The sequence below is a fragment of the Mobula birostris genome, chromosome 15 (assembly GCF_030028105.1).
Source record: "Mobula birostris isolate sMobBir1 chromosome 15, sMobBir1.hap1, whole genome shotgun sequence".
Lineage (NCBI taxonomy): Eukaryota > Metazoa > Chordata > Chondrichthyes > Myliobatiformes > Myliobatidae > Mobula > Mobula birostris.
Window position 1 is genome coordinate 79915995 of NC_092384.1, and position 26336 is coordinate 79942330.

At 45.1% G+C, this 26336-nt stretch overlaps 1 protein-coding gene across 2 annotated transcripts in view; it reads right to left on the reverse strand.

Annotated features, from left to right (window-relative positions):
* The window catches only part of LOC140210746 (fatty acyl-CoA hydrolase precursor, medium chain-like), an 84378-nt gene that overhangs the window by 23239 nt on the left and 34803 nt on the right, over window positions 1-26336 (reverse strand). For both annotated transcript variants that reach the window (XM_072279982.1, XM_072279983.1), the window contains exons 8-9: window positions 20935-21069; window positions 13042-13116 (exon numbers count right to left, since the gene is read on the reverse strand). In XM_072279982.1, the coding sequence (XP_072136083.1) occupies window positions 13042-13116; window positions 20935-21069 (210 nt within the window). The remainder of the gene's footprint in view (window positions 1-13041; window positions 13117-20934; window positions 21070-26336) is intronic.

Sequence of the window (26336 nt, forward strand, 5' to 3'; positions counted from 1 at the left end):
AGGAATCTGGAGCAGCAGCTGGATGACCTTCGACTCATAAGGGAGAATGAGGCAGTCATAGATGAGAGCTACAGGGAGGTAGTCACACCTAGGCTGTCGGAAGCAGGTCATTGGGTGACAGGCAGAGGGGGGAAAGCGAAGGTGAGCAGACAGGTAGTGCAGAGCACCCCTGTAGCCATTCCCCTGAATAATAAGTTTACCGTCCTGGATACTGTTGGCGGGGACGACCGACCAGGTGTGAGCCACGGTGGCAGGGCCTCCGGCACTGAGTCTGACCCTGTGGTGCAGAAGGGTGGGACGGAGAAGAGGAGAGCTGTCGTCATTGGAAACTCTATAGTCAGGGGAGCAGACAGGAGATTTTGTGGACGTGAGAAGGACACCCGCATGGTTTGTTGCCTCCTGGGTGCCAGGGTCCGGGATGTCTCTGACCAGGCGCACGACATCCTGGTACGAGGGGGAAAGCAACCAGAAGTCGTGATTCATGTTGGGAACAACGACATAGGCAGGAAGAGGGATGAGGTTCTGAAGTGTGAGTTTCGGGAACCAGGCAGAAGGCCGAAGAACAGGACCTCAAGGGTGGCGTTCTCAGCATTGCTGCCAGTGCTACGTGACAGTGATGGTAAGAATTGGAGGAGATGGCGGTTGAATGTGTGGCTGAGGAGTTGGCGCAGGGAGCAGGGTTTTAGATTTTTAGATCATTGGGATCTCTTCTGGGGAAGGTGGGACCTGTACAGATTGGATGGGTTGCACCTGAACTCCAGGGGGAGCAATATCCTTGCAGGTAGGTTTGCTAGCATGGTTCGGGAGGGTTTAAACTAATTTACGAGGGGGATGGGACCCAGAGCGATAGAGCAGTGAAAGAAGTGATTGGAGTAAAGCCAGATCTAACATACAGAGAGGCTTTGAGGAAAGAGAAGCAGAATAAACGGTGTAAAGACAGTAAGGTAGAAGGGCTGAAATGTGTGTACCTCAATGCAAGAAGCATCAGGAACAAAGGTGATGAACTGAGAGCTTGGATACATACATGGAATTATGATGTAGTGGCCATTACAGAGACTTGGCTGGCACCAGTCAGGAATGTATTCTCAATATTCCTGGATTTCAGTGCTTTAAGGGTGGAAAAAGGGGAGGAAGGGTGGCATTACTGGTCAGGGATACTATTACAGCTACAGAAAGGGTGGGTAATGTAGCAGGATCCTCTTTTGAGTCAATATGGGTGGAAGTCAGGAACAGGAAATTAGCAGTTACTCTATTAGGGGTATTCTATAGGCCCCCTGGTAGCAGCAGAGATACAGAGGAGCAGATTGGGAGGCAGATTTTGGAAAGGTGCAAAAATAACAGGGTTGTTATCATGGGTGACTTTAACTTCCCTGATATTGATTGGCACCTGATTAGTTCCAAGGGTTTAGATGGGGCAGAGTTTGTTAAGTGTGTCCAGGACGGATTCCTATCACAGTATGTGGACAGGCCGACCAGGGGGAATGCCATACTAGATCTAGTACTAGGTAATGAACCGGGTCAGGTCACAGATCTCTCAGTGGGTGAGCATCTGGGGGACAGTGACCACCGCTCCCTGGCCTTTAGCATTATCATGGAAAAGAATAGAATCAGAGAGGACAGGAAAATTTTTAATTGGGGAAAGGCAAATTATGAGGCTATAAGGCTGGAACTTGCGGGTGTGAATTGGGATGATGTTTTCGCAGGGAAATGTACTATGGACATGTGGTCGATGTTTAGAGATCTCTTGCGGGATGTTAGGGATAAATTTGTCTGGTGAGGAAGATAAAGGATGGTAGGGTGAAGGAACCATGGGTGACAAGTGAGGTGGAAAATCTAGTCAGGTGGAAGAAGGCAACATACATGAGGTTTAGGAAGCAAGGATCAGATGGGTCTATTGAGGAATATAGGGAAGCAAGAAAGGAGCTTAAGAAGGGGCTGAGAAGAGCAAGAAGGGGGCATGAGAAGGCCTTGGCGAGTAGGGTAAAGGAAAACCCCAAGGCATTCTTCAATTATGTGAAGAAAAAAAGGATGACAGGAGTGAAGGTAGGACCGATTAGAGATAAAGGTGGGAAGATGTGCCTGGAGGCTGTGGAAGTGAGCGAGGTCCTCAATGAATACTTCTCTTCGGTATTCACCAATGAGAGGGAACTTGATGATGGTGAGGACAATATGAGTGAGGTTGATGATCTGGAGCATGTTGATATTAAGGGAGAGGAGGTGTTGGAGTTGTTAAAATACATTAGGACAGATAAGTCCCCGGGGCCTGACTGAATATTCCCCAGGCTGCTCCACGAGGTGAGAGAAGAGATCGCTGAGCTTCTGGCTAGGATCTTTATGTCCTCGTTGTCCATGGGAATGGTACTGGAGGGTTGGAGGGAGGCGAATGTTGTCCCTTTGTTCAAAAAAGGTAGTAGGGATAGTCCGGGTAATTATAGACCAGTGAGCCTTGCGTCTGTGGTGGGAAAGCTGTTGGAAAAGATTCTTAGAGATAGGATCTATGGGCATTTAGAGAATCATGGTCTGACCAGGGACAGTCAGCATGGCTTTGTGAAGGGCAGATCGTGTCTAACAAGCCTGATAGAGATCTTTGAGGAGGTGACCAGGCATATAGATGAGGGTAGTGCAGTGGATGTGATCTATATGGATTTTAGTAAGGCATTTGACAAGGTTCCACACGGTAGGCTTATTCAGAAAGTTAGAAGGCATGGGATCCAAGGAAGTTTGGCCAGGTGGATTCAGAATTGGCTTGCCTGCAGAAGGCAGAGGGTGGTGGTGGAGGGAGTACGTTCATATTGGAGGATTGTGACTAGTGGTGTCCCACAAGGATCTGTTCTGGGACCTCTACTTTTCGTGATTTTTATTAACGACCTGGATGTGGGGGTAGAAGGGTGGGTTGGCAAGTTTGCAGACGACACAAAGGTTGGTGGTGTTGTAGATAGTGTAGAGGATTGTCAAAGATTGCAGGGAGACATTGATAGGATTGGAAAGGGTACAGAGGAGATTTACCAGGATGCTGCCTGGTTTGGAAAGTATGCATTATGATCAGAGATTAAGGGAGCTAGGGCTTTACTCTTTGGAGAGAAGGAGGATGAGAGAAGACATGATAGAGGTGTACAAGATAATAAGAGAAATAGATAGAGTGGATAGCCAGCACCTCTTCCCCAGGGCACCACTGCTCAATACAAGAGGACATGGCTTTAAGGTAAGGGGTGGGAAGTTCAAGGGGGATATTAGAGGAAGGTTTTTTACTCAGAAAGTGGTTGGTGCGTGGAATGCACTGCCTGAGTCAGTGGTGGAGGCAGATACACTGGTGAAGTTTAAGAGACTACTAGACAGGTATATGGAGGAATTTAAGGTAGGGGCTTATATGTGAGGCAGGGTTTGAGGGTCGGCACAACATTGTGGGCCAAAGGGCCTGTACTGTGCTGTGCTGTACTATTCTATGAACCCTGGACGACCACTCTCTGGCTTCTACACAAGGCCGATGTCTAATCCAGTTTAGCACCTCATACTGAATGCTGAACAACTGAACCTTCTTGATCAGCCTCCAATGTGGGACGTTGTCAAATGTCTTACTAACGTCCATGCGGAGAACTTCCGCTGCCTTGCCTTCATCCACTTTCCTGGTCATTTCCTCAGAAAACTCTATAACATTGGTTAGACGTGACTACCACACACCACACGCCATGCTCTTTTCTCGCTGCTGTCCTCAGGAAGAAGGTGAAAGTACCTCAGGACTTACACCACCAGTTTCAGAACAGTTACTACCCCTCAACCATCAGCTCTTGAACAAAAGGGGATAACTACACTCGTTCTATTTCTGGTGTTCCCACAACCCATGGTCTCACTTTAAGGACTCTTTATCTTGTTATTTTGTGCTCATTATTTATTGCTATTTATTTATATTCGCATTTGCACAGTTAGTTGCCCATTGATCCTGTTTACAGTTACGGTTCATAAACAAGAGAAAATCTGCAGATGCTGGAAGTTTGAGCAACACACACAAAGTGCTAGAGGAACTCGCAGGCCAGGCAGCATCTATGGCCGAAATGTTGACCGCACTTTTTTCCATAAATGCTGCCAGGCCTGCTGAGTTCCTCTAGCATTTTGTGTGTATTGCTACAGTTACTGTTCTATAGATTTGCTAAGTGTGCCACAGAAAAAGAATCTCAGAGTTGTATGTGGTGACATGTATTCACTCTGATAATAAAAAGAACTTTGAACTTTTGAAGCCACGCTGACTATCCTGAGTCAGTCCATGTCTCTATTCAAATACTTATATATCCGGTCCCTTTCAATAGCTTTCCCACAACTGATGTCAGACTCACTGGCCCATAATTTCTTGGTTTCTATTTAGAGCCTTTTTCAGCATCAGAACAACACTGGCTATCGGTACCTCTCCTGTTGCAAAGGATGTTTTAAATATCTCTGCTGGGGCATCGGCTATTTCTGCACTTGCCTCCTGCAGGGTTCGAGGGAACACCTGCTCAGGCCCTGGGGATTCATCCACCCTGAATGGCTTCAGGGTAGCAAGCACATCCTCCTCTCTAATCTGTACAGGTTCCATGACAATGATGCTGCTGTACCTCATTTTTATAGACTCTGTGTCCATCTCCTGAGTCAATACAGATGCAACGAATGCACTTAAGATTCCGCGCCCCCCCATGTTTTAGTTCTGCACGGGGATTGCCTTCTGGTCTTCCAGAGGATCAATTTTGTCTCTTGTAATCCTTTTGTTCTTAACATATCTGTAGAATCTCTTAGGATTGTCTTTCACCTTGTCCACTACAGCAACTTCCTGACTGATTTCTTAAGTGTTCTCTTGCATTTCCTGTACTCCATAAGCACTTCATTTGTTCCTACTTGCCAATACCTGTTAGGCACCTCCTTTTTCCTCTTAACCAGAGCCTCCATATCTCTTGAAAACCAATGTTCCCTACATTTGTTATCTTTACCTTTTATTCTGACAGACACATACGAGCTTTGTACTCTCAAAATTTCATTCTTGAAGGCTTCCACTTTCCAAGTACACCTTTGCCAGAAAACAGCGTGTCCCAATCAACACTTTTCAAATCATTTCTAATGCCATCAAAACTGGCCTTTCACCAATTTAGAATCTCAACCCACAGACCAGACCTATCTCTTTGCATATTTATTTTCAAACTAATGGTATTGTTGTGTTACGTGTCCACAGTTTCATTTTCCTGTGAGTCCATAGTTTCGTTTACTGTGGACGTCATGTGTCCCTAGATTTGTTTTACTGGGAGTCAACAGTTTCATTTCTGTGAGCGTTACCTTACGACGTATGCTGATGGTATAAAAGAAATGTGGACAGTGCTGGGAAAGAGTCAAGGGAGTTGAAGGAAAGAGAGAGTGAAGATCGCAGGCTTCGAGCTATCTGGGAACAGCTCACGTTCAAGAAGGGCAAAGTCTAATGCTTACCCAGACCCAAAGGACTGGGTTAATCAACGGCACACTGTGCATTGTGGAGACGTGTCTGTCCTTCGTATGATCCATGGGTGTGGATTTCGTGAGTCACTTTGTGAAATTGCTCTTCGTGGACTTCAGAACAGTATTCCTCGGCTGGGATCTTCAGAAACCGTTTCTTCGTTCGCTAGCCGTGGAATCTTTGGAATTCATCATGATCGCCTCGTCGCTGCATTATGAATCCACAAGTCTCTCCTCTCACCTATTTCATGAATTACTTGGACTCTCTAAACTGCCACTTTAAGACTGTGCTTGAGTAACATTTGTTAAGAACAGGTTCTAAGTTTGACTGTAAGTAAGCTATAGATGCATAACACTGTTAACTTCCGTTTAAGAAAGTAGTTTATTTAATTTTCTATGTTTTTGAGTAGATGAAAATAAATATAGTGGTTTTAATATTAAAACCTGACTCAATTTGTCATCTCTTGCTGTTGGTACGTTACGAAGTCATGACAGTTGTCACTGGATACAAAACGTTCCCGTACACAAATATCTGTCACCTGCCCTGCCTCATTCCCTAATAGCTGATCCAGTATTGCACACTCTCTCGTCGGGACTTCTGCATACTGATGAAGGAAACTTTCCTGAACACATTTGACAAATGGTTTCCTATCAAGTCCTTTTACAGAATGGGATTCCCGGTCGATGTGGAAAGATTAAATCACCTACTATAACAACCTTAAGTTTCTTGCAACAGTCTGCAATTTCTTTGCAAATTTGTTCCTCTAATTCCCTAGGACTGTTGTGTGGTTTGTAATATACCCCATTAACAGGGTCATATCTTCTTATTCCTCAGTTGCACCCATAACGCCTCACTAGATGAGTTCTCCAACCTGTCCTGACTGAGGACCACCGTAACATTTTCTCTGACTAGTAACGCCACCCCTCCTCCTGTAATCCCTTTCACTGTTACATCTAAAACAAAGGAAGTCTAGAATATTGAGCTGCCAGTCTTGCTCTCCTCAACTAAGTCTCACGAATGGCTTTTTTGTTTTAGGCATCCATTAGTCTCGTGAGACCATGGATTTGTGCCTTGGAAGATTTCCAGAGCGCAGGCCTGGGCAAGGTTGTATGGAAGACCGGCAGTTGCCCATGCTGTAAGTCTCCCCTCTCCACGCCACTGATGTGTCCAAGTGAAGGGCATTAGGACCCATACAGCTTGGCACCAGTGTCGTTGCAGAGCAATGTGTGGTTAAGTGCCTTGCTCAAGGACACAACATGCTGCCTCAGCCAAGGCTTGAACTAGAGACCTTCAGATCACGAGACAAACGCCTTAACCACTTGGCCATGCGCCAACACACACTAATGGCTACAACATCATAATTCCAGGTGTTGATCCATGCCCTGAGCTCATCCAGCTTTCCTACGATACTTCTTGCATTGAAATATATGCAGCTCAGGATACCAGTCACACCATGCTCAACCTTTTCATTCCTGACTTTGTCGAAGGTCTTACCAACATCTGCCTTCACAACCTCTCCACTAACTGTTCTGGCACTCTGGTTCCCATCCCCCTGCAACTCTAGTTTAAATCCCACTGTGCAGCTCTAACCAACCTTCCCATTAGGATATTAGTCCCCCTCCAGTTCAGGAGCAAACTGACCCTTCTGTACAGGTCCCACCTTCCCTGCAAGAGAGCCCAATGATCCAAAAATCTTATGACCTCCCTCCTACACCAACTCCTTAGCCACATACTAAACTGTATAGAACATAGAATAGTACAGCACAGTTAGGGCCCTTTGGCCCACAATATTGTGCCAACCCTCAAATCCTGCCTCATATATAAGCCCCCACCTTAAATTCCTCCATATACCTGTCTAGTAGTCTCTTAAACTTCACTAGTGTATCTGCCTCCACCACTGACTTAGGCAGTGCAATCCACGCACCAACCACTCTCTGAGTAAAAAACCTTCCTCAAATATGAGGGAGTTAGATATGGCCCTTGTGGCTAAAGGGATCAGGGGGTATGGAGGGAAGGCTGGTGCAGGGTTCTGAGTTGGATCATCAGCCATGATCATACTGAATGGCGGTGCAGGCTCGAAGGGCCAAATGGCCTACTCCTGCACCTATTTTTCTATGTTTTTCTATGTTTCTATCCCCCTTGAATTTGCCACCTCTTACCTTAAAGCCACATCCTCTTGTATTGAGCAGTGGTGCCCTGGGGAAGAGGCACTGGCTATCCACTCTATCTATTTCTCTTATTATCTTGTGCACCTCTATCATGTCTCCTCTCATCCTCCTTCTCTCCAAAGAGTAAAGCCCTAGCTCCCTTAATCTCTGATCATAATCCATACTCTCTAAACCAGGCAGCATCCTGGTAAATCTTCTCTGTACACTTTCCAATGCTTCCACATCCTTCCTATAGTGAGGTGACCAGAACTGGACACAGTACTCCAAGTGTGGCCTAACCAGAGTTCTATAGAGCTGCGTCATTACATCGCGAGTCTTAAACTCTATCCCTCGACTTATGAAAGCTAACACCCCATAAGCTTTCTTAACTACCCTATCCACCTGTGAGGCAACTTTCAGGGATCTGTGGACATGTACCCCCAGATCCCTCTGCTCCTCCACACTACCAAGTATCCTGCCATTTACTTTGCACTCTGCCTTGGAGTTTGTCCTTCCAAAGTGTACCACCTTACACTTCTCCGGGTTGAACTCCATCTGCCACTTCTCAGCCCGCTTCTGCATCCCATCAATGTCTCTCTGCAATCTTTGACAATCCTCTACACTACCTTCAACACCACCAACCTTTGTATCGTCTGCAAACTTGCCAACCCACCCTTCTACGCCCACATACAGGTTGTTAATAAAAATCACGAAAAGTAGAGGTCCCAGAGCAGATCCTTGTGGGATACCACTAGTCACAATCCTCCAATCTGAATGTACTCCCTCCACCACGACCCTCTGCCTTCTGCAGGCAAGCCAATTCTGAATCCAAAATAATCCTCCTAAAATCGTATAATCCTCCTAGTTCTGGCCTCACTAGCACGTGGCACTAGTGGCAATCCCGAAATCACAACCCTGAAGGTCCTACCCTTTAACTTCGCACCTAACTCCCTGAACTCACTTTGTAGAACTTCATTACTTGTCCTACCCATGTCATTGGTATCTACATGGACCACAAGACTGGCTGTTCACTCTCTCGCTTAAGAACACTGATGACTCGATCTGAGATATCCTGGGCTTCGGCATCCGGGAGGCAAGATGCCATCTGGGAATCCTGTCCTCGCCCACTGAACCATCTGTCTATTCCCCTAACTAAAGAATCTCCATTTACCACAGCGTCCCTCTTCTCCCTCCTTCCTGTCTGGCTCACAAAGCCATACTCAGTACCAGAGTACCGACTACTGTGACTTTCCTCTGTTGGGTCAAACCCTGCAACAGTATCCAAATTGATGTACCTGTTGTGGAGGGGGATGGCCACAGGGGTGTTCTGCACTGGCTCCTTAACCTCTTTCCCCTTCCTGACTGTCACCCAGTTTCCTGTTTCCTGCACCTTGGGTGTAACTACCTCTTTATTTGTCCTCCATCATCCCTTCAGCTTCCCGAATGATCTAGAGTTCATCCAGTTCCAGTTCCAACTCCCCAACGCGGATTATGAGAAGCTGCAGCTGGATGCACTTCTTACAGTTGTGGTGGTCAGGGATACTGTGGGTCTCCCTAACTTCCCACAGACTGCGAGAGGAGCTGTGAGGGAGGGTTTAAAAATTTGGCAGAGGTAAGGGAACCAGAGTGATAGGGCTGAGGAAGGGGAAAACAGAAATAAATCAAAGATAGCATGCTACAGAGATGATAGAATGGACAGGCAGGAGATGAGGCATAATCACAGCTAGTGGGATGAGTTACAGGGCAATAGATGCATGGTACAGTTAAAACAGAAAGCAACAAATACTGGACTGAAAGTGTCACATGCAGCATAAGAAATAAAAGGGATGATCATGAAATTCAGCTACATTTTGGCAAGTATGATGTTGTGGCCATCTCAAAAACTTGGCTAAAGGATGGCTGCCATTGGGAGTTGAATGTCCAAGAATATACGGTGTATCAGAAAGACAGGTTAGTAGGCAGATGGGGTGGCGTGGCCCTGTGTATAAGAAATAATATTAAATCATTGGAAAGAATGACATAGGATCAGAAGGTGTAGAGTCTCTATGGGTTGAGTTAAGAAATTGCAAAGGTAAAAGGACCCTAATGGCAGTTGTATACAGGCCTCCAAACAGCAGCCAGGATGTGGATTACAAATTACAGCAGGAGAGAGAAAAGGCATGTCAGAAGGGCAAAGTCATGATAATCGTTGGGCATTTTAACATGAAAGTCGATTGAGAAAACCAGGCCAGTACTGGACCTCAAGAGAGAATTTGTAGAATGTCTAAGGGATGGCTTTTTAAAACAGCTTGTTGTTGAGCCCACTAGGGGATCAGCTGTGCTGGATTAGGTGTTGTGCAATGATCTGGAGGTGATAAGAGAGCTTAATGTTAAGGAACCCTTAGAGAACAGTGATCACAATATGATCGAGTTCACTTTGAAATTTGAGAAGGAGAAACTAAATTTCAATGTATCATTATATCAGTGGAATAAAAGAAATTACAATGGCATGAGAGGGGAACTGGCCAGGTTGACTGGAAAGAGACACTAGCAGGAAGGACAACAGAGCAGCAATGGCTAGAGTTTCTGCAAAAAATGTGGGAAGGACAAGACAGATATATTCCAAATAAGAAGAAATTTTCTAATGTAAGAAGGACACTACCGTGGCTGACAAGTGATGTGAGAGGCAAAGTAAAAGCAAAAGACAGGGCATACAAGGAAGCCAAAGCTGGTGGGAAAATAGAGAATTGGGTAGCTTTTAAAAACTTGCAGAAGGAAACTAAGAAGGTCATAAGGAAGAAAAAGATGAATTATGAAAAGAAACTGGTGACTAATATCAAAGAAGATACTAAAAGCTTTTTAAAGTATATAAAAGGTAAAAGAGAGTTGAGGGTAGATATAGGACCAATAAAAAATGATGCTGGAGATATTGTAATGAGAGATGCAGAGATGGCAGAGGAACTGAATGCATATTTTGCATCAGTCTTCACCGTGGAAGATGTCTGCAGTTTACTGGACATTCAAGAGCGTCAGGGAAGTGAAGTATGTGCAGTGAAAATTACGATTGAGAAGGTGCTCAGGAAGTTTAATGGTCTGAGGGTGGATAAAACTCCTGGACCTGATGGAATGCACCTTCAGGTTCTGAAGGAAGTAGCTGGAGAGATTGCGGAGGCATTAACGATGATCTTTCAGGAACTGATAGATTCTGGCATTGTACCGGATGACTGGAAAATTGGAAATGGTACTCTCCTATTTAAAAAAGGTGGGAGACAGCAGAAAGGAAACTATGGACCAGGAAGCCTGATATCAGTGGTTGGGAAGTTGTTGGAATCGATTGTTAGGGATGAGATTACGGAATACCCGGAGGCATATAACAAGATAGGCCAAAGCCAGCATGGTTTCCCAAAAGAAAAATCCTGCCTGACTAACCTACTGCAATTCTTTGAGGAAATTACAAGCAGGGTAGACAAAGGAGATGCAGTAGACGTGGTGTACTTTCCAGAAGGCCTTTGACAAGGTGCTGCACATGAGGCTGCTTAATAAGATAAGAGCCCATGGAATTACAGGGAAGTTACTAGTATGGGTGGAGCATTGGCTGATCAGCAGAAAACAGAGAGTGGGAATAAAGGGATCCTATTCTGGCTGGCTGCCAGTTACCAGTGGAGTTCCACAGGGGTCAGAGTTGGGACCGCTGCTTTTAACAATGTATATCATTGATTTGGACTATGGGATTAAAGGATTTGTGGCTAAAGTTGCCGATGATACAAAGATAGGTGGAGGAGCGGGTAGTGTTGAGGAAACAGAGAGCCTGCAGAGAGACTTAGATGGTTTAGAGGAATGGGCAAAGAAGTGGCAAATGAAATACAATGTTGGAAAGTGTATGGTCATGCACTTTGGTGGAAGAAATAAACGGCAGACTATTATTTAGATGGGGAGAGAATTCAAAATGCAGAGATGCAAAGGGATTTGGGAGTCCTTGTGCAGCATACTCTAAAGGTTAACCTCCAGGCTGAGTCGGTTGTGAAGAAGGCGAATGCAATGTTGGCATTCATTTCTAGAGGTATAGAATATAAGAGCAGGGATGTGACATTGAGGCTCTATAAGGCACTCGTGAGACCACACTTGGAGTATTGTGTGCAGTTTTGGGCTCCTTATTTTAGAAAGGGTATACTCACATTGGAGACGGTTCAGAGAAGATTCACGAGAATGATTCCAGGAATGAAAGGGTTACCATATGAGGAATGTCTGGCAGCTCTTGGGCTGTATTCCCTAGAGTTCAGGAGAATGAGGGGGGATCTTATAGAAATGCTTCAAATATTAAAAGGCCTGAACAGATTAGATATGGCAAAGTTATTTCCCATGGTAGAGGAGTCCAGGACAAGAGGGCAAGACTTCAGGATTGAAGGGCAGCCATTTAGAACTGACTGGAAGAATTGGATCAGCCATGATTGAATGGTGGAGCAGACTCGATGGCCCAAATAGCCTACTTCTGCCCCTATATCTTATGATCATTCCACCATCCTGCCTGGCATCTTTAATGTCCCAGCTGAGCAGATATAAAGAAGGGAACAACAAAAACTTAATGTCAGCTTTTCTTTTCTTTCTCTGACTGAAGCCTCTCTTTGCAGAAGCCTCAATATCACCACTCTGACTCTGTTCATAGATGACAACCACTGCGATGATAGCTACTGTGCTTGCTTCTGCATTCCTTTAATTTCCTCTTGTTAATCAATCCCAAACACAGAGCGGTCATTGGTCAAAGCTCTGTTACGCTGGCGTACCCTGCTGCTGCCTTTTCCTACTTGAGCAGTGGAAGTGTGTGGAATCACCTCCACTCCAACTTCCAATGTCAGGATTGGTCGCTGGTGAAAACTCTATTACTCTGCTATGCCCTGCCGCTGCTTTTTTCTATTTGGGCAGTGGATTTGAGTGAAATCCTGTTCCCTCAAACTTCTGATGTATAGATTGGTCACTGGTGAAAGCTCTATTCAATCAATGAGGGATCTCGCTAAAACTTGTTGAATCTTGAAAAGTCTAGATACAGTGGACATGGAGGGGGGAGTGTAGGACAAAAGGACTAGAGGGAGGTGCATTTGGAATGGAATTCATTGCCACAGACAGCAGTGGAGGTTATGTCACTGGGTATGTTTAAAGCGGACATTGATAGATCCTTGATTTGTCAGGAGGTCAAAGGTACGGGGAGAATGCAGGAGAACAGGATTGAAAGGGATAATAAATCAGCTATGAGGGAATGGTGGAGCAGACTTAATGGACTGAATAGCCTAATTTGCTCCGATGTCTTATGGCCTAAACACAGACTGACATACAGCTTTGTGCAAAAGAAGACAAATTGCACAAATAGAAAAAATACTGAGAAGGTGAGTTCCAAGTGAGTCTGTAGGTTTTGTAAACAGTTCAGGAGTTGAAGTGAGTGAAGTTCAGAGATGAGATTGGATAGAAGCTCACGAGTTTTGTTGCATATAGGATGTTTTTGGAGGTCTCCCTGTCCAGTCCATCCTCCCAGCCTGGTGGACTCCACACCTGGAAGCAGATAACAGTGAAAATTGATGACCAGTGGGTACATTGCTAGTTTCAACATTCAGGATTGTCTGATGCCATTTCCTGGACACAAGTGTAAGGAGAACAAAATAATTTTTACTGCAGAACTGATGAAGCACAAGAAACCACAAATAAGATAAAAAATATGATAATAAAAACACAATAAATATAAATACATCAGATGGCTTATACACATAGACTGATTATATGTACATGAAGTAACACTCAGCACAGGAGTATCTGTACATAAGGTGACTGACAGGAAATGATAAAGTAGTGGTGATTGGGGGTGTGGAGGTGTTGATCAGCCTTACCGCTTGATGAAAGTAACCGTTTTGAGTTTGGTGGTCCTCGTGGGCATAGATGACAGACTGCAGCCAGTGATCAAGGAGAGTGGCTTGATCCAAAGCTGGCTAAGTTTCATTGTCTCAGCCAATGAAAGAGCTGTGGGGTGGAAATCATAGCTGGGCTTTTGGCAAAGATTCAGCAATAAGCAAAGAATTCCTGATGAAAACTGCAACAAAATTCCCAATGAACTTCAGATTCAGAATTATTTATTACATATACATTGAAACATACAATGAAATGTGTCATGTGTCAACTGGACTCTCTGACGGTGGTGTCTGAAAAGAGGACGCTGTCTAAGTTGCATGTCATCTTGGTCAATGTCTCCCACCCACTACATAATGTACTGAGTGGGCACAGGAGTACATTTAGCCAGAGACTCATTCCTCCGAGATGCAGCACAGAGCGTCATAGGAAGTTATTCCTGCCTGTGGCCATCAAACTTTACAACTCCTCCCTTGGAGGGTCAGACACCCTGAGCCGATAGGCTGGTCCTGGACTTATTTCATAATTTACTGGCATAATTTAACTATTTATTACTATTTATTATTTCTATGACTATTACTATTTGCTATTTACTATTTACTAATAGTAATATTACTATTACTATTTCTATTACTATTTATTATTTATGGTGCAACTGTAACGAAAACCAGTTTCCCCCGGGATCAATAAAGTATGACTATGACTATGACTATTTGCATTAACAACCAACACTTAAGGCGTATGGTGTGTTGGCCTTCATCAACTGTGTGACTGAGTTCAAGAGCCGTGAGGTAATGTTACAGCTATATAAGACCTTAGTCAGACCCAAGGATGTGGATACCATAGTGAGAGTACAGAGGAGATTTACAAGAATGTTGCCTGAATTTGAGAGCACCCCTTATGAGAATAGGTTGTGTGAACTCGGCCTTTTCTCCTTGCAGCGAAGGGGGATGAGAGGTGACCTGATAGAGGTGCATAAGATGATGAGAAGCATTGATTGTGGGCATAGTCAGAGGCTTTCTCCCAGGGCTGAAATAGTTAACACTAGAGGGCACCGTTTTAAGGTGCTTGGACGTAGGTACAAGGGGCATGTTAGAGGCAAGTTTTTCACACAAAGAGTGCTGGGTGTCAGCGACAGTGGTAGAGGTGGATAAAATAGGGTCTTTTAAGAGACACTTAGATAGATACATGGAGCTTAGAAAAATAGAGGGCAATGCGGTAGGGAAATCCGAGGCAGCTTCTAGAGCAGGTTACATGGTTGGCACAATATTGTGGGCCGAAGGGCCTGTAATGTCCAGTAGGTTTCTATGTTCTATATTCTCACATGACTAAGGATGTTCTGGGGGCAGCCCACAAGTATGGCCACACATTCTGGCATCAACACAGCATTCCCACGATCCTCGGCAGAACAACACAAAACATAACAAAAACATAACATGTTCCTTCCTCCAATCCAACACACACACACACACACACACACACACACACACACACACACACACACACACACACACACACACACACACACACACACACACACACACACACAAAGAGTCCTCTAATCCCAGGCATGTCTGCTTTCAGCCTCCAGTTAACTCGCAGATTTGCAGAAAATGGCCTCGAGCAGAATCTCGTTAAATCACAGACCCGGCCATTGGGCCTTAATTTCTGGACTTCTGATTGACTTTTGGTCTCTGATCTGAACTTCTGATTGAACCTGAATGAAGTCTGAACTCCAGGGCTCAAAGGCCGGTCTCGTCGATGACAGGACCTGAACACGAATCTCAAACTTGGAACTCTCACTTAAGATACAAATGATAATGATTAAATGGGCAGTGAAATGATAGATGGAACTTGAGCCTACAGCGGTGATGTACTCGGGAGTCAGTCCGACAGGGGTGATGTACTCGGGAGTGAATCCGACAGGGATGATGTACTTGGGAGTGAGTCCGACAGCGGTGACGTACTCGGGAGTGAGTCCGACAGGGATGATGTACTCGGGAGTGAGTCCGACAGGGGCGATGTACTTGGGAGGGAATCCAACAGGGGTGATGTACTCGGGAGTGAGTCTGACAGGGGTGATGTACTCGGGAGGGAATCCGACAGCAGTGATGTACTCGGGAGTGAGTCCGACAGGGGTGATGTACTCGGGAGCGAGTCCGACAGGGGTGATGTACTCGGGAGTGAATCCGACAGGGGTGATGTACTCGGGAGTGAGTCCGACAGCGGTGATGTACTCGGGAGTGAATCCCTCGGGAGTGAGTCCAACAGGGGTGATGTACTCGGGAGTGAGTCCGACAGGGGTGATGTACTCGGGAGTGAATCCAACAGGGATGATGTACTCGGGAGTGAGTCCGACAGCGGTGATGTACTCGGGAGTGAATCCCTCGGGAGTGAGTCCGACAGGGGAGATGTACTCGGGAGCGAGTCCGACAGGGGCGATGTACTCGGGAGCGAGTCCGACAGGGGCGATGTACTCGGGAGCGAGTCCGACAGGGGCGATGTACTCGGGAGCGAGTCCGACAGGGGAGATGTACTCGGGAGCGAGTCCGAGAGGGGTGATGTGCTCGAGAGCGAGTCCGACAGGGGCGATGTACTCGGGAGCGAGTCCGACAGGGGCGATGTACTCGGGAGCGAGTCCGACAGGGGCGATGTACTCGGGAGCGAGTCTGACAGGGGCGATGTACTCGGGAGTGAATCCGACAGGAGTGATGTACTCGGGAGAGAGTCCGACAGGAGTGATGTACTCGGGAGTGAGTTCGACAGGAGTGACGTACTCGGGAGTGAGTCCAACAGGAGTGATGTACTTGGAACATAATCCGACAGGGGTGATGTATTTCGTCGTCATTAGGTCACATCTGGAATTTCCAGTTGGTGGACAATTTCCCTCCACACCGCTCTGTCCCGACGCTTGTCCACAACATCCCTAGTCTTGTCCAGCTTGGTCCAATCCTTGATGTTATCCAGCCACGTTGTTCCTTGCCTTCCTCTTCCTTTCCTTCCCTCTACCTTTCCATATAGCAAGTCCGACAAGATGTTATCTCTCCGTGTAACATGTCCACAATAAGCAACTTTTAACTTCATAATGTCTTATGGTCTAATCTTCTCCAGCAATATCCGTGGTCTATCAACTTCGGACAAAACCCTCTCATTTGAAATTTTCTCTATCCAGCTGATCTTCAACATTCATCGTTAGCACCACATTTCAAAAGCGTTAATTCGTTTCACGTCATCCTTCTTCAGGGTCTGTGTTTCTGATCCATGCCTCAGTACTGACCATACGTAACACTCGAGGAAGTGGATTCTACTTTGGATGTCTACCTTCCGACTGCCTAGTAGATCTTTTAGCTTCATGAACTGGGTCTTAGCCATACCTATTCTCCTTCTGATCTCAACTCACATCTCCCGTCATCTGTCAGACAACTGCCAAAATACTCAAACTTTGCACCTGTTCAATGTCTTGTCCATTCACTTGCAACGATACCATCATGAATGAGTCTTTAGTGTTTGTTTTGCTTACCACCATCGATTTTGTTTCCTTCGGGTTGATTTTAAGTCTGTAGTCAAGGCTTTTCTCATTCACTTTATTCAGCATAATTTGCAGTTTGCATTCGCTGTCAGCTAACAACGCGGTGTCGTCCACACACCTGATGTCACCCACCTTCCGGCCTCCGATTGGAATACCTGTCTCCTGATGGTCGCATTCCCGAAAAATCCATTCTCCGTAGAGGTTAAACAAATCCGGCGATCCAACACAGCCTTGCCTTACGCCTTGTTTAATACAGCCCATGGTGATAGCTCATTTTCTACCCTGACTGCCGCTTTCTGTTTCCAATACGTTCCTTATTATCTAAACATTCTCCCATCCCAGATCATACTTGTTCAGCACCTCTATTACTTTCTCGTGTCTTACTTTACCAAAAGCCTTTTCATAGTCAATAAAGCATAAGTAGATGTCTTTTGTGCCTCAATGCATCTCTCCATGAAGTTTCTCATCGCAAATATTCCTTCCCTTGTTCCTGAGCCTTTACGAAAACCAAACTGCATTTCTCCAATTTCATCACTGATTTTACCTTTCATTCTGCTGAACACTATTTTCAACAGTAGCTTGACACAGTGAGACATTATGCTTATCGTCCTGTGTTCATTACATTTTATCGTCCATGGCTTCTTTCGTAAGGTGATAAATACCGATTTGAGAAAGTCCTCCGGAAGATTGCGCTAAAAGGTTCGTTTTTCCCTTCGGACCAAGTGATTTCAGAATTTCAGTGGAAATCTTATCTTCACTGGCCGCCTTTCTGACTTTCAGACTCCAAATCGCACTTTCCATCTCTGACATCAATATTTTAGGTTGATTAGTCATTTGATTTAATTCTGGTAAATCCTCAATCCTGCTATCTTCAAATAATTCTGAGATGTACTCAACCCATCTGTCCATGATCTCTTCTTTTTCATGGCATGGATTACCACTACCGTCTTCGACACACACAGCTGATGGCATGGTCCTCTTTAATTTCGTCATATCCTTTACCTTTTGGTGAAGGCCCCTATAACCATAACTTCGTTCATACTGCTCAATTTCTTCGCACTGTTCATTCATCCAATTCTCTTTCACTTCCTTACATTTTCTTTGAATCAAGCGGTGTAGGACTTTGTATCGTTCATTAACCCGCTGTTTTACCTTTCTTCTTTCTTCAGTTAATTTTCTCAGCTCATCGGTGAACCAAGGGTTATGTCTTCTGCTCTTTTTCCAAAAACCCAAAGTCTTTTCCGCAACTTCTGTCGCTGTTGTTTTAAACTCTTCCCATATGCTCTCCACTGCCATGTTGCTACACTCGTCATCTAAGACTGAAAATCTATTCTCCGTTTCGACCAAATATTCCATCTTTTTTGCTTCATCCGTAATGAGTAAATCAAAGTCTATCTTATTTGGTGGTTTGACTTTTCTCATCTTCTTCAAATGCACACTCATGTCCAATACCACAGGGTTGGGATCTGTATAACAGTCAGCACCAGGGTAAGTTTTCACCTGCTTCCCTCCATTCCTGAATCAATTGGTACTAAAATATAGTCAATTTGGTTTTTTACTGACCCATCAGGACTGGTCCATGTGTACAGTCTCTGTTTTGGCCGACTGTACCAGGTGTTCGCAATCATTAGTTTGTTAGTTTTTGCAAATTCAACCAGTCTTTCTCCACGGTCATTTCTTTCCTCAAGTCGGCAGGGTCCTACAGTCAAAACTTCTCTTGTGTGGCCAACTTTGGCATTAAAATCACCAAGAATCACAGTTACTTCATTGTTTTTAGTCTTTTTCATTAGCCTTTCAACTTCTCCGCAGACCATATCAACTTCGTCATCGTCATAGTCCGTGGTTGGCATATAGACCTGTATGACGTTAATATCAAATGGTTTAGCTGAGATTTTAATCATCATCACTCTTTCGTTAATGGATTCACTGTCTTTGATAGTTCTCACTGTTTCCTTGTCTACCAAAATTCCAACTCCGTGCTTACGTTCACTTCCTCCTGAATAGGTCAATTGGTATCCGTCATCCCTTTTGAGCTATCCCCCCATCCATCTTGTTTCACATAGTCTGAGTATGTTCATCTTCAGTCTTTTCCTTTCCATAACCATATTTTCTAGTTTACCTCGTATAAGAAGAGATCTAATATTCCACGTAGCTATCCTGACATGAGGTTTTCACTTGATGACGACCCTGGTAGCCTCATTCCTACTGTTGCCGGACGCGACTCCATTACTGTTATTCGTGGCTCCGTTAACATCGTTGTTTTGATCCTTTATTGAGACTGACATATTGGGAGATTATGTCCTTGGCAGGTTACAGCAGGGGTTTGCCTTTTCCTTCTGCCGGGTGAGTTTAACGAGATCGCCACCTCTCTTCTCAGTAGATCATCTGCTTGCAAAGCAACCATCGTCTTCCAAGGTTGTAGCTTTTCCGCCGTCCCCACCAGTCTCCTGCTGGGTCCGCCGCTGGCCATCGCTCGTAACCCCGAGCAAGGGACCCTTACCAGGTGCTACCAGCCGGGTCAGCTGGATCTGGGGCGAATCGCAAGGGAAGGGTTGACCGCACCCTTAGGCCAACTTAAGGCCCTGCTACACGGGTTTACTTGACACAAATACAAAAAATTAAAAATTAAAATGACAGCAAATAAAACTTCATTAATGAGGGTAATGTGGGAGGATACCCGAGCTTCGCAGCACCACGCCACCTCTCCTGGGTCGGCCCGGTGAAAGTTGAAGTCATTGGTGGTGCTGTTCCACTCCTTTTTGGAGGCCCGGACACTGGAGAGGCTGCTCCCCAACCCGGAGGGAGCAGAAGCCCGGCCCCAGCACACAGAGACACCCGCGGCCCCAGGACAAGTATAGGTGGGGCCTCCGCAGCCTTGGCGCTGCGCTTCCGCTTCACTTGAGAAACGGCAGCCGCGTAACAAACAACAGCCAAGGGCAAAACTCCTGAATCTCCAGGCCCCACCTTGCCGGTGTTTGCTGTCCCTCCAGTGGTCTGTGGAACAGTGTTCTGTCACTCGGTTCCATGTGCAGAGCCCTGATACTGCCCACTGGGACAGAGCGGCCCACTGGGGACAGAGCGGCCCACTGGGGACAGAGCAGCCCACTGCAGTCACTCACACTCACACTAGCTTGGGATGTACTTGGGAGGATGAGAAAGGGTAGAACGTGAGTCCTTCATTGAGGGCATGTTGATGCTTGTGAAACTTCGGTGTGTGCAGGGTAGTTGGGGATGAGAATTGATGACAACCAGTACAACCTACAGTGGCAGAGATGGCACAGTAGCAAACTGGTTAATGTAACGCTTTACAGTGCCAGTGACCCAGCTTTTGTTTAAAGATTGGTTTCATTTCTCACATACAGTCCTGTGCAAAAGTCTAAGACATATATATATCTAGAGTGCCTGAGATTTTTGAAGAGTACTGTAGCGATTTACTGTTTTGCAGGATACTGTTGCAGTAAAATCAAAACAAGTTTCATGACATATGTGAATGATGACAGACATGATTCTCATATGGGTCTCTAATATGGACTGGGAGTGGAAAGGGGATACGGACAGGGAGAGGACAATTATGGTCCGGAAAAGGAGAAGGGAGAGGTGAGGGAACAGGAAGGACCAGAGTGACATGGTGGGGGGTGTGTGTAAAATTAGCTGAAAGTTAGATAAATTAATGTTCATGCCATCAGGCTGGAGGCTACCCAGGTGGAATATGAGGTGTTGCTCCTCCAAACTGAGTTTGGCCTCATTCTGGCAGTGGAGGTCAGGCTGCATCTGGACTTAAACTGATCTGGAGATACAAAATACTGCAGGTGCCGAAATGTAGAGCAAAAGAAATGCTGGAGGAACTCAGTGGGTCAAGCAGCATCTGTGGAGGCAGAGGGAGGGTCAAGGTTTAGGGCGGCAACCCTACAACAAGATTAAATTGATAAATTTGATCTTACCCTTGACATTAACCAACCAGCTTCGTGATTGGTCATTCCCAACAAGTAGGGGACCACAGTCATTTCTTTGGCTTCAAAGACCTGCTTGGCATTTTTCGTTAGGAAGATCCCATCCACCACTATAGGTGAAAACATCTGTTTGGAAAAATAAGGCAGAAAAGTTTAACTGGGGCAATCAGTGTCAAAAACAGAGCAGAATAGTTCAAGCACAAGATGGATTTACACACTTGCCTGAATACGAAGCTTTCTTTGGTCAAGAAAGCACAACAGCATGCTGAGGAGATTGAGACATAAAAGGTCCCTCCTGACCAGCTGCAACACTGTCTGGTTTGGGAATTGCAAGGCATCTGAACACAAGTCCCGACAAAGGGTTGAAAGGACGACTGAGAGGATCATTGATTGATCTACTTAGTGATACACTGTGGATTAGGCCCCACAGCCCTTCCAGCCTTGCTGCCCAGCAACCCCCGACAAACCCGAGCTAAATCATGGGACAACTTACAATGACCAGTTAACCTACCCTGTATATCTTTGGACTGGGGAGGGTGTGGGGGAGAACCAGAGACCCAGAGAAAAGTTTAATACATGGCTAGGGAGTTGGTGTAAGGGGGGGGGGCATAAGATTTTTGGATCATTGGGCTCTCTTCTAGGGAAGGTGGGACCTGTACAGAAGAGATGGCTTGCACCTGAACTGGAAGGGGACTAATATCCTCGTGGGAAGGTTGGTTAGAGCTGCACGGTGGGATTTAAACTAGAGTTACAGGGGGATGGGAACCAGAGTGCCTAAACAGTTAGTGGAGAGGTTGTGAACGCAGATGTTGGTAAGACCTTAGACAAAGTCAGGAATGAAAAGGTTGAGCATGGTGCAACTGGTGTCCTGAGCTGCGTATATTTCAATGCAAGAAGTATTTTAGGAAAGGTATTTTAGGATAGTGCTAAAGATGTGGTAGCTGGTTTACAAACAGAGGCAATGTGTAGTGAGGAGAAGCTGCAGACAGGGCAAAATTACAGCTAACAGAATGAGTTGCAATGTAAAAGATGGACAATATTGAAGAGAGTGAATACAGGACTGAAGAAGTTATATTTGACTGTGCGCAGTATACAGAATAAGGTAGATGAACTTGTAGGTATGATGTTCTGGGCATCACTGAATCATGGCTGAAAGAAGATTATAGCTGAGAGCTTTGGAATTTCAGAAGGCCCAGGATATATACATCCTGAAAAGGAAGAAGTATTCTAAAGGAAAGTTGCCAGAACCATGGCTAACAAGAGAAGTCAAAGCCAACATTAAAGCCAAAGAAAGGGCATATAATAGAACAAAAATTAGTGGGGAGTTGGAGGATTGGGAAGCTTTCAAATACCGACAGAAGGCAACTAAAAAAGTCATTAAGAAGGTAAAGCTGGAATACAAAGGTAAGTTAGCTAATAATATTAAAGAGGATAGGAAAAGTATCTTCAGATCGATAAAGTGCAAAAGAGAGGTGACAATAGATTTCAGTATTAGCTGGAAAACGATGCTGGAGAGGTAGTAATGGGGGACAATGAAATGGCAGATGAACTGAATTACTATTTTACATCAGTCTTCACTGTGGAAGACACTTGCAGTATGGTGGAATTTCCAGGAGTTAGGGGTCATGAAGTGTGTGAAGTTGTCATACCTAGAGAGAAAGTTCTTGGGAAACTGTTGTCCCCTTGTTCAAAAAAGGTAGTAGGGGATAGTCCGGGTAATTATAGACCAGTGAGCCTTACGTCTCTGGTGGGAAAGCTGTTGGAAAAGATTCTTAGAGATAGGAACTATGGGCATTTAGAGAATCATGGTCTGATCGGGGACAGTCAGCATGGCTTTGTGAAGAGCAGATAGTGTCGAACAAGCCTGATAGAGTTCTTTGACGAGGTATCAGGCATATAGATGAGGGTAGTGCAGTGGAAGTGATCTATATGGATTTTAGTAAGACATTTGACAAGGTTCCACACGGTAGGCTAATTCAGAAAGTCAGAAGGCATAGGATCCAGGGAAGTTTGGCCAGGTGGATTCAGAATTGGCTTGCCTGCAAAAGGCAGAGGGTCGTGGTGGAGGGAGTACATTCAGATTGGAGGATTATCCCACAAGGATCGGTTTTGGGACCTCTACTTTTCATGATTTTTATTAACGACTTGGAAGTGGGGGTAGAAGAGTGGGTTGGCAAGTTTGCAGACAATACAAAGGTTGGTGGTGTTGTAGATAGTGTACAGGATAGTTGAAGATTGCAGAGAGACACTGATAGGTTGCAGAAGTGGGCTGAGAAGTGGCAGATGGAGTTCAACCCGGAGAAGTATGAGGTGGTACACCTTGGAAGGACAAACTCCAAGGCAGAGTACAAAGTAAATGGCAGGATACTTGGTAGTGTGGAGGAGCAGAGGGATCTGGGGTACATGTGCACAGATCCCTGAAAGTTGCCTCACAGGTAGATAGGGTAGTTAAGAAAGCTTATGGGGTGTTAGCTTTCATAAATCGAGTGATGGAGTTTAAGAGTCGCGAGGTAATGATGCAGCTCTATAAAACTCTGGTTAGGTCACACTTGGAGTACTATGTCCAGTTCTGGTCGCCTCACTATAGGAAGGATGTGGAAGCATTGGAAAGGGTACAGAGGAGATTTACCAGGATGCTGCCTGGTTGAGAGAGTATGGATTATGATCAGAGATTAAGGGAGCTAGGGCTTTACTCTTTAGAGAGAAGGAGGATGAGAAGAGACATGACAGAGGTATACAAGATATTAAGAGGAATAGATAGAGTGGATAGCCAGCGCCTCTTCCCCAGGGCACCACTGCTCAATACAAGGGGACATGGCTTTAAGGTAAGGGGTGGGAAGTTCAAGGGGGATATTAGAGGAAGGTTTTTTACTCAGAGAGTGGTTGGTGCGTGGAATACACTGCCTGAGCCAGGGCTGGAGGCAGATACACTAGTGAAATTTAAGAGACTACTAGACAGGTATATGGAGGAATTTAAGGTGGGGGGTTATAAGGGTGGCAGGGTTTGAGGGTTGGCATAACAATGTGGGCCGAAGGGCCTGTACTGTGCTGAACTATTCTATGTTCTATAAACTGAAAGGTCTGATAAATCACCTGGACCAAATGGTATACACACCAGGGTTCTGGAAGAGGCGGCTGAAGAGATCGTGGAGTTATTAGTAATGATCTTTCAAGAATCACTAGATTTTGAAATGGTTCCAGAAGACTGGAAAATTGCAAATGTCACTCCACTCTTCAAGAAGGGAAAGGGGCAGAAGAAAGGAAACTAGTCTGGCCTCAGTGGTTTGGAAATCACAGGTGTCAATTATTGAGCATGAGGTCTCAGCGTACTTGGAGGCACATGATAAAATAGGACATCGTCAGCATGGTTTCCTCAAGGGAAAGTTTTGCCTGACAAATCTATTGGAATTCTTTGAAGAAAGAACAAGCAGGATAGACAATGGAGAATCAGTAAATGCTCTGTACTTGGATTTTCCGAAGGCCTTTGACAAAGTGTCACACTTGAGGCTGCTTAAGAAGCTATGAGCCTGTGGTATTACAGGAAAAATTCAGCAGAGATAAAGCAATGGTAGGAGGCAACAAGTGGGAACACAGGGAGCCTTTTCTGGTTGGCTGCTGGTGACTAGTGGTTTTCCACAGGGGTCTGTGTTGGGTTTGATTCTTTTTGCGTTGTATGTGAATGATTTGGATGGACTTGATGGCTTTGTTGCAAAGTTTGCAGAGGATATGCAGATAGGTAGAGGGGCAAGTAGTTTTGAGGAAGTAGAGAGGCTACAAGGGATTGGCCGAGTTAACTACAACTTGATTGAAAAATCATGCACCAATTGCATGCCACATTCCCTGCAATGAAGCCAACTGAAAGTGAATTAAGGAAGGTTCTGGATGATGCCACAACTGTCTCCTTGCCGAACACCATGAACCGTTGTGTAAAAGAGGACAAACAGGTGTTGGTGCCAATCTTTGTGCCTCTGGCTTGAAAGCACATTGGACCAAGGATGGACCAGGCTTCTCAGAGGAAGTGTGAAAGTGACGAAAGCAGTGGTCCGACCACCACAGTTTTTATAGGCAACAAATGTGAGAAAGCTTCTGATATGTTAATCAGGCAGTTACTTGGAAATGTGGCTTGGTGTAAAACAGGAAGAGAGCTCAAGGAGGTTGAGGAAAGTTGCAAGCATTCGGCTTTTGTGAGTGTAAAGAACCTGAATCTACTCTGCGTTCATTGTTATTGCATGAAATTCAACTGGGAGACAAAAAGCTGTTTGTAAAAATAGATGCAAAAACCAAAGCCCAGCTGAACGAACAGAAGGCCAAAAAGACAGGACTCAATGCAGACACAAAAACAGGGGATACATTAGATGATGTTGCAGATGAGGAAACCAAGAGGAGAGGACAGATTGTAAAGGGAGCACTAGAGTGATTAATATCAGAATATTCCAGTGAACAAGACGCACCTTCCCAAGATCAAAACAGAAGAAGAAACTGGACTGAGAAGAAGGGTGCCCAAAGCTGTCAGAACCACTTCCTGCAGTGTCAGAGTCAACTCCTACCACTATCATGGAGGAGGCCCCAGTACCTGAGGTTGTTTTCACAGTCACAAGTCTCACCTGCCAAGCAGAATGATTCCCTTCATCAGGAAAGACGTTATCCCAGAAGAGTAAGAAATGCTCCACTGTGATTAAATCTTTAGGCCTGAACGGTCCAATTTAAAAATTTACTTTGCTGTGGATGTCTGTATATAGCAGTTGTATTATACGGTATAGTTTGTATATTGGTGAGATGAATTCCCTATTGAGTTGCAGTTTACAGCTAAGCAGGGAGAAGTGTTGTGCATTTCATATTTTAATAATGCTTGAGTATTCTTGTGCTGTGTGTGTATATATGTGTGTGTGTGTGTGTGTGTGTGTGTGTGTGTGTGTAGTCTGATTAAACATTAATTTAAATAATTCGTTATGAGTTGGATGCATCAATATATGACTTGTATACGTCAACATGCTGCCACGTGATATGTGTGTGTCTCGCTTAAAGTAAAACACAAAGTTAGACCCTCATTCCTAGCCTCCTGTGTCTTCCTTCGAGTTAGTTTGATGTTTTGAAGTTACAAAACATAACAACCTCCGCCCCAGTGGGAGTGGGATCAACAGTCCCGAGCAGGGTGGGTGGGTTCCTTCATGATGTTACTGGCTCTTTGCCAGCACCTTATGTTCTTCCACAAGGTTATTCCCTTAATGAAAGGAGAATGCTTGTGAATGACTTTCTTTCATGTGGGGAGGCTGATGCACGGGCAGACACCTCACCGGAATTTGAAGACAGACAGTGCAAATTTAAAAAATACTGAGAACGAGTTATAAAGAGTCCTTGAAAGTGAGACTGTAGATTGTGGAATGAGTGCACAG